The 15,703-nt window shown below is 36.9% G+C and overlaps 1 protein-coding gene across 2 annotated transcripts in view; it reads left to right on the top strand.

The window, feature by feature from the left end:
- The window catches only part of Khdrbs3 (KH RNA binding domain containing, signal transduction associated 3), a 116,359-nt gene that overhangs the window by 80,561 nt on the left and 20,095 nt on the right, over positions 1–15,703 (top strand). For both annotated transcript variants that reach the window (XM_048358449.1, XM_048358448.1), the window contains one exon: positions 5,252–5,334. In XM_048358449.1, the coding sequence (XP_048214406.1) occupies positions 5,252–5,334 (83 nt within the window). The remainder of the gene's footprint in view (positions 1–5,251; positions 5,335–15,703) is intronic.

Raw genomic sequence — 15,703 nt, 5'->3', positions numbered from 1 at the left:
TGATGAGAATAGATTCATCTGAAATTTTTATGACAAGGAACATTACTAAAATCCTTTAGGGAAGACCAAATACATGTTTGAAAACTACACTTTAGTCTCCAGCATTGATTGTGTTTAAAGACTCAGTGAGCCACATAATCCTCCAGATTCTTTTTGGAAAAAGCTAGAGTTTACCTGAAGTTTTAATTGTATGACTGGCTTGGGGATTTTATACAGATGAGGGTAGTACTGACAGCAGATTTTCCCTGTGCAGCGACTACTGGCTTAATTTGGGGCAGTTAACTAATCTCTAAACTGCTTCAATTACCTTGTTTTCCATAGTGGGAAATTTAATTAAAGCACTGTGCAGATTGTGAAAAGATTATTTATAAAAATGTATTTTAAATACGAATTGAATAGCCTAGGGACACCTTGTATTTTAGATAAAAAGATGAAGGTTCTATAATTTTTTATATTCACTTTACCAGAAGCAGAATAAGAACAGCAGTACACAATTTACTGGAAATATCTATCTGGAGGCTCACAAGTCCATCTTTTAATCTGGTCCTTTAATTGATTGAATGGTTGACTTACTTCAGTAATGTAAAATTTAAGAAATAATTTTTGACTTTCAATCTGTAAGTATGGGCAAATAGGGTAGGGCAGAGAGCTTTTCTTGCATCTTATTGTCAGTTGTTTTTAGCTCAAAATCCCTCTGTAAACATGCTGAATGATGAATTTTAGGGTTTCATATTGTTTCCCCCCTTTACTTTAAACAGTTGCAAAGTACCTCATCATGGGAGTGGAAAGGTGGCTGTAAAAAGCAATTTTAAAAGTACACACATTGGCAGTTTGAGATAACTAGTTTCATGTCAGCTGTCCACAATGTAGCATACATAGTGGTTACTGGCAAACTCAGAAGCAAGCTGACTGTTTTCAAATCCTCTGCTTTTCATTTTGGGGCGGTGGGGGGTGGGGGCAGTCAGTGCTTGGGTTTTTTAACTCAGGGCTTTGTACTTGATTGACAAGCATTCTACCATTTGAATTCAGCCCCCAGCCCTGTCCTACCTGTCATAGATCCTAATCTATAATAGAAATACTAACACTTAATACATAGGTTGTCATGAAAACTAAATCACTATACTTTTTACACTTAACACATACAATGTTTTCTTTTTCTTTGTTGGCTTAGAACTCTTTGCTTTTCTACCAATGGAACTCTATCTTTTAGGGAAGACCCTTCCTATGCCTCAGACATTAGTTTGTAAAAGAGGATTCAGTACTATTCATACTATTATAATGCCTGACTTGAAAAGGTAATTTCAGGTGTCAGAGGAGTAAAGTGTGGTAGCAGCGCCTTTCACTGCTGTGGAGCATCTATCGGTGCCTCCACTGTGGAATGATCTTCTACTCCATCTTCAAAGCTCAGCTTCCCTTCCTGGGACCCAGAGGTGCTGCTGCGGGGGACCCCTCAGCAGCGTGCACACGGAATGGCACCTGGGGGCTCGGAAAGTAGGAAGAACCGCAAGGCCTGTCAACAGGGCAACGAGTAAATGAATTATAGTGAAGCTGTGTAGAACAATATTTAAAGCCATGTAGGGATGTTAGTTGCTGCTCTGCTCTGTTCAGCAACGTGGATTATTTCCCCAGACACAAATGCTGAATGAAAGAAATCTGACATAAAATAGTAATGACTTTCATTCTATTCATATACCACTCCAAAGCAAGCAAATGCCTTTTGATGGTGTTGAAAGCATCAAGAGTAATTTGTAGGAGAGCAGACAGTAATGGGGAAATGGCACAAGGTGGGCTTGTGGGGGCAGCCGACGTTCTGTTTCTTGATCTGGATGGTGGTTACACCCAGTGTGTAAGCAGCTGTGCTCACTTGATGATAAACTCTTAAGCTATGTAGTTAGGATTTGTGTCTATTTATGACTTGCTTTGTGCCTGAAAAAAGTTTTAAAATACGATAAATTTGTGAATTTGGTGAATTGTACTGCTAGATACACCAGATATTCTCAAAGCAAAAGCTACATATCCTACTATAGGATTGCTTCCTGATAATGTAGAGATTGAGTAGGAGTAGTCCTCACGGCAGTAATGTAAACCTCTGTTGAGCTGCTGCTCACATATTCAACATACAGATGTCTGCATTTTGGTAGGATAGGACTTCTTTTTCCCTAAACAGTGGGACTAAAATCATGTACAATGTCCCTCTTATAGTCATTATTCACATAGGGGCCAACCATCACTGCCACTGTTGTATCCGTTCACAAAAGCATTTCTTGAGTTTCTAGACTCATTTAAATATTAAGAAAATATCAAAATTATTTTTCACAGGTTTTTAATTCCACAATGCACTTAGCTGAAGTGTGTTCCCAGTTTAAATGAAGTTGATGGCTTTTACCCTTTAGGTTATCTTCCTAAGGTTTATATATTCTAGACCAGAAGCAGGTGCATCACTTACAGATACCTTCTCTCATGTTGTAGATTTATCTTCACTTTCTTACTAGTGTTGTTTGAAGGACACAAGTGGTTAGGTTTTATGTTATGTTTCCTTTGGTTCTTTGTATTTGCTAAGCATACCTAGGAAATTAATAACTAAGATCATTAAGATTTATCACAGCTGTATGCTTTTTGCTCATATACTATGGTATATGATGTACTGTCTATTATTTTATATGCATACTTAATCTTCCTTCTTTTACACATGATGCAGATTATTCCTTTCCCCTGTGAATTGTTTTCGTATCTTTGTTAGAAATGAATTTACTTAATGGAAGCGCTTATTTAACTGACCTTTCAGTTTTGTTCTATTAGTCTGTATGTCTTTAGTACCACATGATTTTATTTACTACAGCTTTGTAGCAAGTTTTATGATTGGTAACATATGTGGTCTATGAATATGGATTTTGCCCTTATTGGGTGAAATGTTCTATAGATGTTAGATATAACAGAGCTGTGTTGTTTATGTCTTCCACATTTTATTTCATTTTGGCATTTTTGTTGCATATGTTATTGTGTATATACACGTGCCTATTATTTCACCTTTATAATTGATTTCCTTTTAGGGCACTTACAATGTCTTTTTTTTTTTTTTGCCTAATGGCAGTGGCTCACACCTGTAATCCTAGCTACTCAATAGGCTGAAATCTAAGAATTATGATTTGAAGTCAGCCTGAACAGTAAAGTCCTTGAGACACTTATCTCCATTTAACCACCAAGTGCCTGAAGTAGAGGCTCAAAAGGCCAAAGCACCAGTCTTGAGCAGAAAGTTGAGGGACATCATCCAGACCCTGAGTTCAAGTGTAAGTAAGTACTGACACAAAATGTATGATGCCAGATATTTTATATTTTCAGTAACAATTTTTATCTTGAGTTCTCGTCTGTATCATCTTAGTATAATAACATAATCTTATCTTCTACAAAATCTTAGCTTTTTCAGAATTATACCAAGTTTATTTCAACCGCACGCATCTTTGCAACACTTATAGCACAGTTTCTTCCTCACCTTTGTTTTGGTACTGCCCTACCCACATAATAATAAGAGCATCAGTGTAGTATAGTAAATATCTTTATGTAGTATTCTGTTGGATAAAATACAAGAAAAAATATACTAAAATGTGTTTGTTGTGTTTTATGATTATGCAAATATTTGTGTCTGTAACCTGGTCTTTCTTTTCTCATGTGAATTGAAGTTACCACCTAGTGACATTTCACTTCTCCCAAGGACTCTCAATGTCATTTCCTCTAAAGCATATCTTACAGAACAGTTTTGTTGGGTATATATTTTTTTTATTTGGTGCTAGATTTTGAACTCAGGGCTTCAGATCTCCTAAGCATGCACTGAACTTTATCCACAGTCTTTGAATACAAAGTTTTTAGTTGATGGTCTTTGTACTTAGGATGTGGCTTCCTATTTATTGTCTTCTCTCATCCATAACTTATGAAAAACAGATAGTGTTTTTAAGGACATCTGCTATATATTGAGTTGCTTCGTTTTTGCTGCTGTTAAGATGCTTTGTTTTTGTTTTTCAGTAGTTTAACAGTGACATTTAGATTTAGTTCTCAGATTGTGTTTACTGTTGGCAGCTGAGCTATGTAGTCATTTTCATCAAATTATAATTTTTTTTAGCCACTGTTCTCTAAATATTTTTCTCCACTTTTTATCTCTCTTTGGGTATCTCATTGTACCTTTGTTCACTTTTTGATGGTCTCCCATAGGCCTCTGATGTTCAATTCATTTTTCTTCAACTTGTTTTCCATTATCCATTTCCATTATCAAACCAGATAAGGTCAATTCATCTGTCGTTAAGTTGACTGACTGTTCTGGCTAGTCATAGCTGTTGCTGAATGCATCTTTGCAAAAATTTGTTTGGTTCACTTTTCTATTTCCTTTATGCTACTATTTTCTACTTGTTCAGACTTTGGACTTACGCTTTACTTTTCTTAGTTGCTCATAAATGGTATCTTTAGTTCCTTGGCTATATTTAGGAAAGCTCATTTAAATTCTTTCTATAATCAGTTTAATTCTTCAACTTGCTCAGAGAAAGATTATCAACTGCTTCTTTTTCTTTTAGAGGGATCATAATTTTCTACTTCTTTCCCTGTATCAGATTTTTTTTCTCCAAAATTGGATATAATGTAATTTACCAACTTTGGAAGTCATACTTTTCCAAGATATTGTTTAGTTTATTTTCTAAACTAATTCTGTACAGTCCATATTTATCAGTGTCGTACCACTGATGTTTTATCTGCTTTACTACTGAGTAAGGTTTTTGTACAAGGTGAGCTTTAAGTTGGGTAAACATAGATAAAGATAGTTCTCTGAGAACAAGACTTTGAAAGAGCTTCAGTTCTGTTCTCCATGTAGACAGTGGCTGGGCTCTGTGGCTTTTAAGGCTTTGCAAGAACTCGGTATGGGGGAATGATTGTGGACAAGATAAAACATCATAAAGTAGATTACCGTTTCTACCAGGATTTCACCATGCTTTTAATTTTCCTTTTTAAAATAAAGGTTCCAGCTCATTAGTTAATTTCCAGGATCCGGAAATGGCGAGCCTTACCATTTGTCTCAGTATCTCTTTGTTTTGGTAAGGGGAATGTTTGGAGGTTCTTATACTACCATGTGAGCTGAAGCCACTCTGTACTTTCCTTCCACTCTACTTGGACACATAATGTAATATTTGCTGTTTCAGTGAAATGCACTACAGAAGAATAGTGCTTTCTTCCCTGAAAGTTCTCTGAATGTCATGCTTCTGTTATGTTGTAGGACTATGATGACGGCTATGGCACTGCTTATGATGACCAGAGTTACGATTCCTATGATAACAGCTACAGCACCCCAGCCCAAAGGTGAGTGGCCCTTCACTGCCACACCCACGAGGATGTTTGCCTTCTGTGCCTAGCCCCAGCCATGCATGGGTGTGTTCTGGGAGATGTGACCCCCGTCCCTGCCTTCTTCTACTTAGAGGAGCACAATTTCTTCTGCTAGCTAGTAGGTAGTACCCCACCCAGATTTACTATAACATTAAAGTGTGTTCAAGCTTATTTAAAAAAAAAAAAAAGGATCTCCAAAGGCTTAACTGCTGAGGCCTAAGTCACATGGGAATGGGGGCATGTGATACTGGCTTGCCTCGTCAGTTCTGGGAGGAGAAAATGCCAAAAAACTTACTTTCCCATTTGTAAGGTATTTCCATTTCTTAGCAATAAGGCTCCTGTTTTCTAACAACTTCAAATTCCTCCTTGTGAATAAGGAGTGAGGCTGAACAATTTGAAAAGAAATTACCCAGAAATATACATTGTCAGACACACACACACACACACACACACACACACACAAAAGCTTTCTAATTTTCTCTTCTGGTAATATCTTTTGATGGTCTTTGATAAATGAATCAGTATTTATTCTGCTCAGAATATTTTCCTACATTCCTAGAAACCTTTTGTTTATGCTTTGGATGACCAAGATATGCATAAAACAAAATATTGGTTTTACAGTGATTATAAAGTATGAATAAATACAGACTGGTTATTTTAGTGAGGCATTAATTCACATGGTGAAATTCAAGCTTTGAACATGTAGCTTCTCTTATTTTTTAATTCTGATGCTGAGGTAGACATTGATATTAAGTAATTTTATTTTTGCTCATGACAAGTTACTTCCTATAGATCATTGGCAGACAAATAGTGTTTTTTGTTGTTGTTTTTTTCCCCAGTGGAAGTCTTGTACATCGTGTCTGTATGCTTCGGTGTGTTTTGGATGCAAACGCTTGTAATATTTGTTGAACCCAATGATGCATATCAGGAATGCTGGATTAAAGTTTTTCTATAGCATCTCATTTAGCTGTCTCAGCAACTTTCTGAATATGTGAGCTATTACGAATGAATAAAGAAAGGGTGTACAAAATTAAGTAATTTCCAAAAATCACAAAAACGGTAGATAAAATTCTGAATTATAATCTCCCAACTCCAAGATTTGTTCACCTTATGAAAAAACTAGACCCTTTTCTGATTTTGTCTAAAAATATAAATATCTGCAAATATTTCTGGTAATTTTCTTCAACTTTTTTAAAGTAAAGATATAGTTTCATACTATATATACAGCACAAGCTGGTCTCAAACTTGAAGTCTTTCTGCTTCAGCTGAGTTCCCAAGTGCAGAAGTTACCCTGCGAATGGTTTTACTTTCAGTCTAAATTCCCCAGCAAAGTCGTCCCTCCCCACTGCATTCGCTGAGTGTGGTATATTTCTGATACTGTTTCCGCCACATTTGTAAGACCTACTCCCTCAGTCAGGCAAACATGTCACCCCAACACTGCCTGGACGGCAGGTTCTGTGCTACAGGAGAGGAACCCAAATGAAAGATTCCAGAACGCGCTCGTGATGACCTGCTAATGAGTGCTAACTCGGGTGGGATGAGTGAGCAGCGAGCACAGTTTCCGAACCTGAGCCCCTTTCCAGACTGGCTTCACTCTGCGGAGCAGGGGGAGCCCTCATTTTTTAGAGCCTACTCTAAATCACACATTACATTCATATCTCAATCAATTCAAATGATAGTAACAAGAACTAATATCTAGGATGAACCATAGAGAGCTCAGGGAAGTGAAGGAGTAATGGGAAAGGTGAGTGCAGACTTGGTCTTTTCACCCAAAGTTGTGGTAATACGTGAAAATGATTGATTATACGTACTCATAACCTTTCATCATTCATTCCTTCAGTATTTACTGCACTTTTTTTTGTGGTAAGCCTTATGCTTAATGTTTAAAACTCATTTGTTGAAGAAAACAAATATAAATATTTAAATGCAATGTAATATGGTAATCAATATGAACAGTCTGTAAAGATTCGATGTTTCCATTATAGGACAGTGGTAAATTCTGGTTTGGAATTTAAATGACATATCCCTTAAAAAGTGAAGGATAGTTGAACAGTCCACAAAGGACATACAGAGAAGGGAATTTCACAAAACAGGCACAGAGGCATGAGACCAAAACTTTTGTATTCCTAATTTTGTAGGGTCAATATATGTGGCACGGAGGAGTGAGGACAGAGAAATGGCTGGGAGGAGGGGTGACCTCATGTTCCTACTCCAGAAGCTGAGACTTGATACCATAGACGAAGAGGAATCTGTTGAAGAGTCATGTGCTTAGACTGGAGTTTAGAGAAATTAATTATCTGACAGCGTTGAGGCTAGATTGGCAGGTAGTGAGCCTAGGGGCAGAGACCAGTTAAAAAGCTGGTACATCCCTTTAGATGTCAGAAAAGGTTCACTGAAAGAATCACCTGCCATGACAGTCAGTCCACCTTCTTTGAAGTGATCTTTTCAGAGCTCCAGTCTGGCTCACCTGGAGGAAGATGGGAATCATTTGAGTATTACATATATAGGCAGTGTAGAAGCCAGGGGTATTAGGTGCTTGTGTCATGTAAAATAAACACCTTTTTAAAGTAAGAAAACAGGTTGGCAAACCTTAGGTAAGACCACAAAACTAAAGAACAAAGGAGTGAAACTTTGAACTTTGAACCCAGGTTTGTCCAACTATAAGGATACATCCTTTTCTATGCATCCTCCCAAGCTTATGTGACTAGCTTATGTGTCTCTGTGGTGAATTGAAATGAAGCAGTTCTGTTATAGAACTGGGTCAAGAATGGATTTATTCACTGTGTTACTTTTCTGAAGTTGCTGTAACAAAATACTATAATGTGGGTGACTTATACAACACATTTTGTGTGTGTGTGTGTATGTGACGGGGGAAGGGAGGGAGGGCGTGGAGATATTTTGGAGCAAAGAGGCCCCAAATCAAAATCTGGGTAGGCTGTATTTTTCCTGAGGTCTTCTCTCTCTGGCTGTTAGACCCAGTATTCTTACAGGGTCTTTTCTCTCTGCATGTGTATATCTATAGTATCTTTTTGTGTCTAGACTTCTGTTTTGGTTTTAAATAAGAATAGTCAGTATAAATTAAAATCTACTCAGAGGTTCTTCATTTCAACTAAAATTATCTCTTTATAGGCCCTGTTTCCAAACACACTCTGGTGCTAAAAATAATTAAAATTATCTTCAGGCTAAAAAGTGGTACAAAGTCATCTTGACTTCAAGACATTTTGTTTTGTGCTATGTTCCACTGTCTTTCACCTCTCTTTTTCCATGGTTTTTATTTAAGTTGCTAAAACAAATTCACATTTGTATTTCCCATATACAGAGTTAGGATATGTATGTGAAATGTTCCTGTCTCTTCTGTTTCCTCTTCACCATGAGGTGAAGAATCTCTTCAACCAGAAACTTCCAACATCAAGATGCTATACCCAGGCATGTGGGGCCAAGCCGCCCATGGAGTGAATCCCCTGAAACTAAGCTAGAATAAATTTTTCCTTTCTTAAGTTGTCTTGTCATGGGTTGTGTCAAAGTGAAGAAAAGTTTGACTAGTATACATAGTATTTAAAGAAATACTTTTAAAATACTTTCCAAACTTCATTATACTTGAATCCAAACTAGAAGTTTTGCCTTATGAGACCTGGCTTTTAAAATTAAACAGCTTTACTTAGGCTGCCTATTGAAGATGTAGGCTGAGACTAGTGAAATTAAAAACTTGGTCCAATTTTTGCATGTTTCTTTCAGCACACTGTCTGACACTGCTCTCAGGCTGTCTTGCGTGTCATCAGTAGATAATACCCTTGAAATACAATGTAACACTTAATGTCTGTTGTCTAGAATGTGTGGGTTTGAGGCATTTCTGTTCCTATAAATTAGTTTTATGCCTTGGTACTGTCACTTTACAATTTGAAAGAATATTGTATATTACAGTAATAGTTGGGTATTAGTACAGGACTTCTTGACCTTTTTTTTTTTTTTTTTTTTTTTTAAGAGTACTAGGATATTTTGGAAGTGGTGTTCACCATCCTGCTGTAGGCGGGACCCGTAACCAGAGGGTGACACTGCACTATTGGAGGGGCCATTGACACATGTACCAGCATTGATGTTTGAACTCAGGATCCCTTGCTCAGTGTTTCTATTCACAGCTGGTGCTCTACTATTTGAGCCACATCTCCATGCCTGGTTATTTTTTTTCTTTATTAAAAATCATGGCTAGAAGACAGCTTTGAATTCTGGAGGTGCCTTGCATTTTCTTTCTCTTGAGTAAGGGTGGTTTAGTGATCCTGGCCGAGTCTGTCCAGGGGTACATTTACTCTGGAGTGGCCCCACCAGATACAGAAAAGTTGGAACTTACCAATTCATTTTCACATTTTTTCCGTTATCTGTCTTTAATGCTTTGTACTTTGAAATAAAAAATGTAATCTTGCAGTGTACATAAGAACTGTTTAGTTTCAGACTCAAAATTCTTTTATTTCAGGTACAAAATAGAAATACCTTTTCTGATACAGGCATATTTCCAACATTTGGAACCCTTTGCAATAGTGGTTGACAGTATGACAGACTGGCTACATAACTTGGATGAAGTTATTAAACCTTTCAAAGCCAGCATTAATGGAGACTATGACTTGGCTTTTACTTTGGAAGATTGACCTAAGATTGACGGAGGCAGGAAAGCATCTTGTTCTCCCATGATTTTCTACTCTGTTCTTTGCTAGATGACTAAAGAAAATGACTCATACAGCAGCCAGCACCTTATGGTAGCAGAATAAACCCTTTTTATACCTTCTGTGCAGTCTTGAGGTACTTCTCAGTTCACACAAGGATGGTTACAAAAAGTCTTCAGTAGACACAGTGGAAGGACCCTTGTCAAATGTTGTGTGGTGAGGTCAGAAGAGCAGGAATGTCTTGAAAAGACCTTTCCCAAATGCAGTCAATGTCATTGACTGCCGCACACTGGGTGTTATACGAAGGTGGTCAGTGACCGTCCACATGAGTCTGAAGTAGAACAAGATGGTAGGATGGTATTCTCTTCTGTGTGGAAGAGTTTCTTTCAGAAATGCCTTTGAAATTTCGAAGTCATTTTATAATGCTGTGTTTCAGAAGCAAATTTCTCTTTGGTTTTACAAATTAGAAAAATTTTGTCCCATCTTTTAAATGGCTTGTATTAGAATTAGACTATAAATGACAGTTCCTACAGAGTAAAGAAAAATTTAATATAGTTTAGACACATTTCTGTATTGATTTTTATAATGACCTTCATAACCTGGTATTGTCAAATAAAGCAAACCATTTTTATCAAATCCCCCACATTTAATGAGCAACTAGTTGTCAACACGACTTGTTGAAACTGTTCTCTATAATGTTGAAATTACTCTTAATATACTTTTGCTTAACAATATTTACTGAGTACACAGCTTCTGAACCCCTGCAGTGAGTAAAGAAGCGCATATGAGAAGCGTGCCCTGACAAGACTGGAGATACCATTGTTTTAACTCCTGGAAGACTATTATAAAAGTATCTATTTTATTCCAAACTAAGTGGAATTAATTAGTTTGTATTTTATATCTTATTTATACTTTGAATATCAACCATAATTTTTAGTTAACATTTTTTAGCAATTTTTAATTCTTAAAAGAACTGTTCACCTCCTATAGTGATCATAAACTAAATAGAATAAAAAGGATTTCAAAACAAGTAATGATCTTAAAAATAAATCATTTTCTTAACTGGATAATGATTTTTAAGGGAGAAAAACACTTGGGCTCAAGTAGTTTTCAAATATGTATTCTCAGGAATGTTGTGGAACCTCTAGCTCTTAAGCTTCCTTCTGTGGAAAACCTGACCAAATAGGTAGAACAAGGAAAGCTGTCAGAAGCTGAGGATATTCTTGCTGAGTTTTTCCAGTGTTAATTTATGTCCCCATGTGCCTGTTCTCTAGTTCATAGTCATTTCTGACGGATCTGTAGCACAGTGTGCTCTTTTTCTTCAGAGAGCTAGCATGTCATTTGGAATTTTAACTTTGGAAATGATGATCTGCTGCTTAAAATACAACCATTTAAGCATCAGTGAAAATGTCTACTGGAAAATAATAGGATACACTGTTCATAACTTTGAAAAGCAGTGATTTGTTCCAAAGTTCAAACTTGCTATATTAAATTTTTACTCAATGTACTTTTATTATCATTGTTGTTGCTGTTTTCCAGGGCTAAGAATTCAACCCCGGGCCTCACACATGCTCAGAATCCCCTGTCCATCAAATATACTTTCCAAAAATCTGTTCATTTAGTTTCATCGTCTTGACACACAGAACTAAAGGTGCCTCTTAGCATAAACTGAGTTTTATAAACCCTAACCTGTCCGAAACAGTTTTTTCGCATGTTTTACCCAGAGTCTGAACTCAGGCCTTTGCTTCTCTCGCCTTTCTTTGAAATAGCCAGCACTCTACCAATTGAACCTTATTTCCAGTACAGCATTTTGCTGCTTAATTAGAGATAGTTTCCGCCTTTTCTGCCTAGGATGGCTTCAAGCTACAGTTCTCCAGTCCTCAGCCTTTTGAAAAGCTAGCATTATAGGTTTGAGCACCCGCTTATAAACAAATACTTGTCATATAGTACTAGACCCAAACTCTTGTACCCTAAAAATTCCTTCCTTCTTAAAACCCTATAGAAAGAAAGAGAAAGGTCATTGGTGCAGAAAGGAACACTACTACAGTCCTCCTTACAAAATAAAATCGGTGATTCTTACTAAAGAACAAAAAGGACATCGTTATTCAGAATTCAGAACCTTGGCCAAATGTGTTCCATGCTGGTGGATTTTGCACTGAACAGACAGGTCTGTGAGTGCAGCATAGGCGAGTTGAACAGAATGTGAATCTGTGTTTGGAAATTACTAAGAGGAAACTTTGGAAATAGAGCATCCTCTGTTAGTCAGTGTTCTTTCTGTTACTCTGTCAAAATACCTGAGATTAGCACCAAAAGTCAAACTTTTTTTTGGCTCATGATCTCAGAGACTTATCCATGGCCACTTGGCCCCAACTCTTGTGGGAGCTAGGGAGAGGAGGGAACAAAGAGAGAGAAGGAGGGAGAGACAAGTGAGGGGTGATGAAGGAGGGAGGAGGGGAAGAAAGAGAGAAAATGAGAGAGAGGAAAAAAGGAAGAAAGAAGCTGAGAGAGAGAACGATGGGAGAAAGGCAGGGAGAAGAGTTAGGAAGGGGACCAATATGCAAACTATGACAAAATTATTGTTGGAAGCTGTTGGATGAAGAGTTTAATCATATCTCAAAGGTATGAAGATTTTTGATAAAGTGACTGAGCAAAATTCTTTGCTAAAACTGGATATTATAAAGAGATCTGCAGAAAGGTTCAAAAGAAGGTACGAGAGTGTTACTAAAGCTTGTCCAAGGAAGACAATCTGTAACTGACTGCTCAGGCTGAACAGCTCGAGGCCAGAGTGTTTATGTGTATAAATTTGCTATCTGATTATGTTCACCATATTATACTGCATCAGTCACATGAAGAATGACATATAGTCCCTCTGTTCTTAATGTTAACATTAAAAGATGAATAAATTATTTCTCTCTTATTCTTGTGGAACAGACCCAGAGAAAAGTTAAATTTAGGCTTCTCAAGTTTTAATAACACTATTGATTTCAAATGTATTTTTGAAAGAATAGCCTCTATATCACTGATATTCCACACTATAAGTCAGATGGCACATGTTCAGACATTTTTTAAATGATTTCATAAGTAGTGTTGCTGTAATTCAACTCAGTTAAAGTCCTTGAAAAGTGTAATACTAGGTTTCTAATGGAATGGGCAAACATACAGCACAAGAGGTCCTGCCGTGGTCAAGAAATGACTGAGGTTCGGCAACACTGCATTCTAGTAATGACCCAGCTGTAGAGCAGTGCTTCTTAAGTTGGTCTAATGAATCTGAGAACCCCATTGGATTTCCTAAGTAACATTGCTATACTAAGCTTGATACTTGATTATATTGAAAAGAATCTAAGAAATTTTATAGTTTTATCAGGAACTTCCTTAGAATTAAACTGGTAAAAGAATAACAATACTTTTCATGGTGTATCAATCAATTTTAATGGACTCAAGTATTGGTTGAGCACTTACTAGTATCATTAACCATGTTAATTACTGTGGTCATGTGAGTTATTTCATTGAGTTCCCATGAACTGCAGTCTAGCTGTCAGTCCTTCATTTTATAAGTGAGGAAACTGACACTCGGAGAGCTTGAGTGGAACAAAAATCTCAGTTGAGAACTCTCAGGCTGCAAACTCAGTCTCTTGAGGTCCCAGCCCATGTTCTTCTGCTTAGCTAAGCTCGAGGCATAGAGTAGAAGAAGCAGTTCCTATTGATGTAGAGAATGCCACATCTCTTATCCTCCCACCTGGAACTTCATCTCCACCAGTGTTGGGAAAGTCAGAAGTGAACAAAGGCAGGCTAATGGTAATAAATCAGTTGCCTCTGTCAGTTCTCTCTTTAATGTTCTTGGGAATACATGAGATTTATCACTGAGGACTTGTAGAGTAATGGTAGTATGTGAAAACAAAGTCCATTGGGGAGATGTAGTACATCATTTGGATTTAGCACTGCCATCTGCTTAATAGCATTGGAAAGACAACAGTGGCACTTAGGTTCAGCCACTCATAACAGGGACAGATAGATGCTTTGCAGAGTAAGCATAGTAGGAAAGGGGGTTGTTACCAAAACCTGGGATATATAATAAAGTTTCTAAACAGAGGGAATATGTTCTTTATTCACTCCTACTTTAACATTTTCATTGTAGAATTTTAAGATCATGCCAATGAAAGTCTACATAGAAATTTCTCATGTTTTCTTTCTCTGTGTTTCATATGTACTTAAAATGATTTGATAAATGATTGATAAAAAGAATTTTCCTAAAAAATCTTGCATATATTATCTCTTTTTAGTGAAAGAAAATAATGCAATATATAATTTTATACTACATATGTAAAATATTCTTAATTTTAAGCATCAGAAATTATGTATTATATATAATGACATGTATGGCATGACTTAGGAGGAAAACCATGGCTGCAAATCTAAGCATCTTGGATTTGAATCCCAGCCCCCTTAAGTTTGCTGTAGTAGTACATAGTGCCACCTGTTGTGCATAGCCTCTTTCAGCCTTACAAAGACAGATGGTGTTAGTCCACCATTATACAGATGAGGAAAGAGCACAGAGTTGGGGGAACATTCCTCAGTTTCAAGAAAGACTATGTCACGCTATCTCTGTACAACACCTGTTGTATATCTTAAGCGGTAATATTTCCCCCCTGGAACAACTCTAGTTGGTAAAAATCTCAACAGATCAAAAATCTGAAATTTAAAAGTGGTTAAATGGAGCATTGTTGCCAGCTTATTTAAATTAGATTGTTTAGTGTCCTAAGATATATTGAAAACATAGACTTGACAAACAGCTTAAAAAGTTTCTTGTGAAAGAATGGTTTATGATAGAGTATTAGCATTAGTGCTTGAATTATTTAAAATATATCCAAGCCTCATATTTTTGGACTGACTGTTGTAGAAACTGAAGTCTTATTCCATTTGGAATTGTATACGAGGCAAACTCTCTTGCCACTAGGCCATGTTCCCAGCCCTTCCATTTGGAATTGATTCTGGTGCAGGGTGATATGTTCATGTTCTCTATGTGTATAGCCGATTCTGCCAGCACCATTCGTTGAAAAGGGTGTCTTTCTTCCGTACTGTATTTTTGGCCCCCTTCTCAAATATGAGGTGGCTATAGGTCTGTGGGTTCATTTCTGGGTCTTCTATTCCATTGGTCCACAGGCCTCTTCCTGTGTCAGTTTCAAGGTGTTTTATTACATAATCTGGCTTTGTAATTGAATTTGAAGTTTGGTATTGATATTTCTCCAGCATCGTTCTTGCTGCTAAGGATTGCTTTTGCTATTTGAGGTCTTGTATTATTCCATATGAATTTTGGGGCTGCTTTCTCTATATCATTGGAAAATGTTGTTGGGATTTTGATGGACAGTGCATTGCATTTTTAGATAGCTTTGAACAGTATTGCCATTTTCATAATATTAATCTTCCAGTTCAGGAGCAAGGTTAATTTATTTTTCCAGGTTTTTAAAGTTTTCGTAATAGAGGTCCTTCCCATCTTTGGTTAATTCCTATGTATTTTTTTTTTCGTGGCTATTAAAAATGGAGTTGCTTTCCTGATTTCAGTCTCGATTTCAGTTTCTCACTGGTGATATACAGAAAAGCTACTGATTTTTGTGGGTTAATCTTATAGTCTGCAACTTTGCCAAAGTTTCAGATCAACTCGAGTAACCAGGGGGAGGAATCTATAAGGCTCT

Source organism: Perognathus longimembris, chromosome 12 (assembly GCF_023159225.1).
Source record: "Perognathus longimembris pacificus isolate PPM17 chromosome 12, ASM2315922v1, whole genome shotgun sequence".
NCBI classification, from domain to species: Eukaryota; Metazoa; Chordata; class Mammalia; order Rodentia; family Heteromyidae; genus Perognathus; species Perognathus longimembris.
The sequence above is the reverse complement of the archived record's forward strand: the minus strand, read 5'-3'. Positions and strand labels throughout refer to the sequence as shown.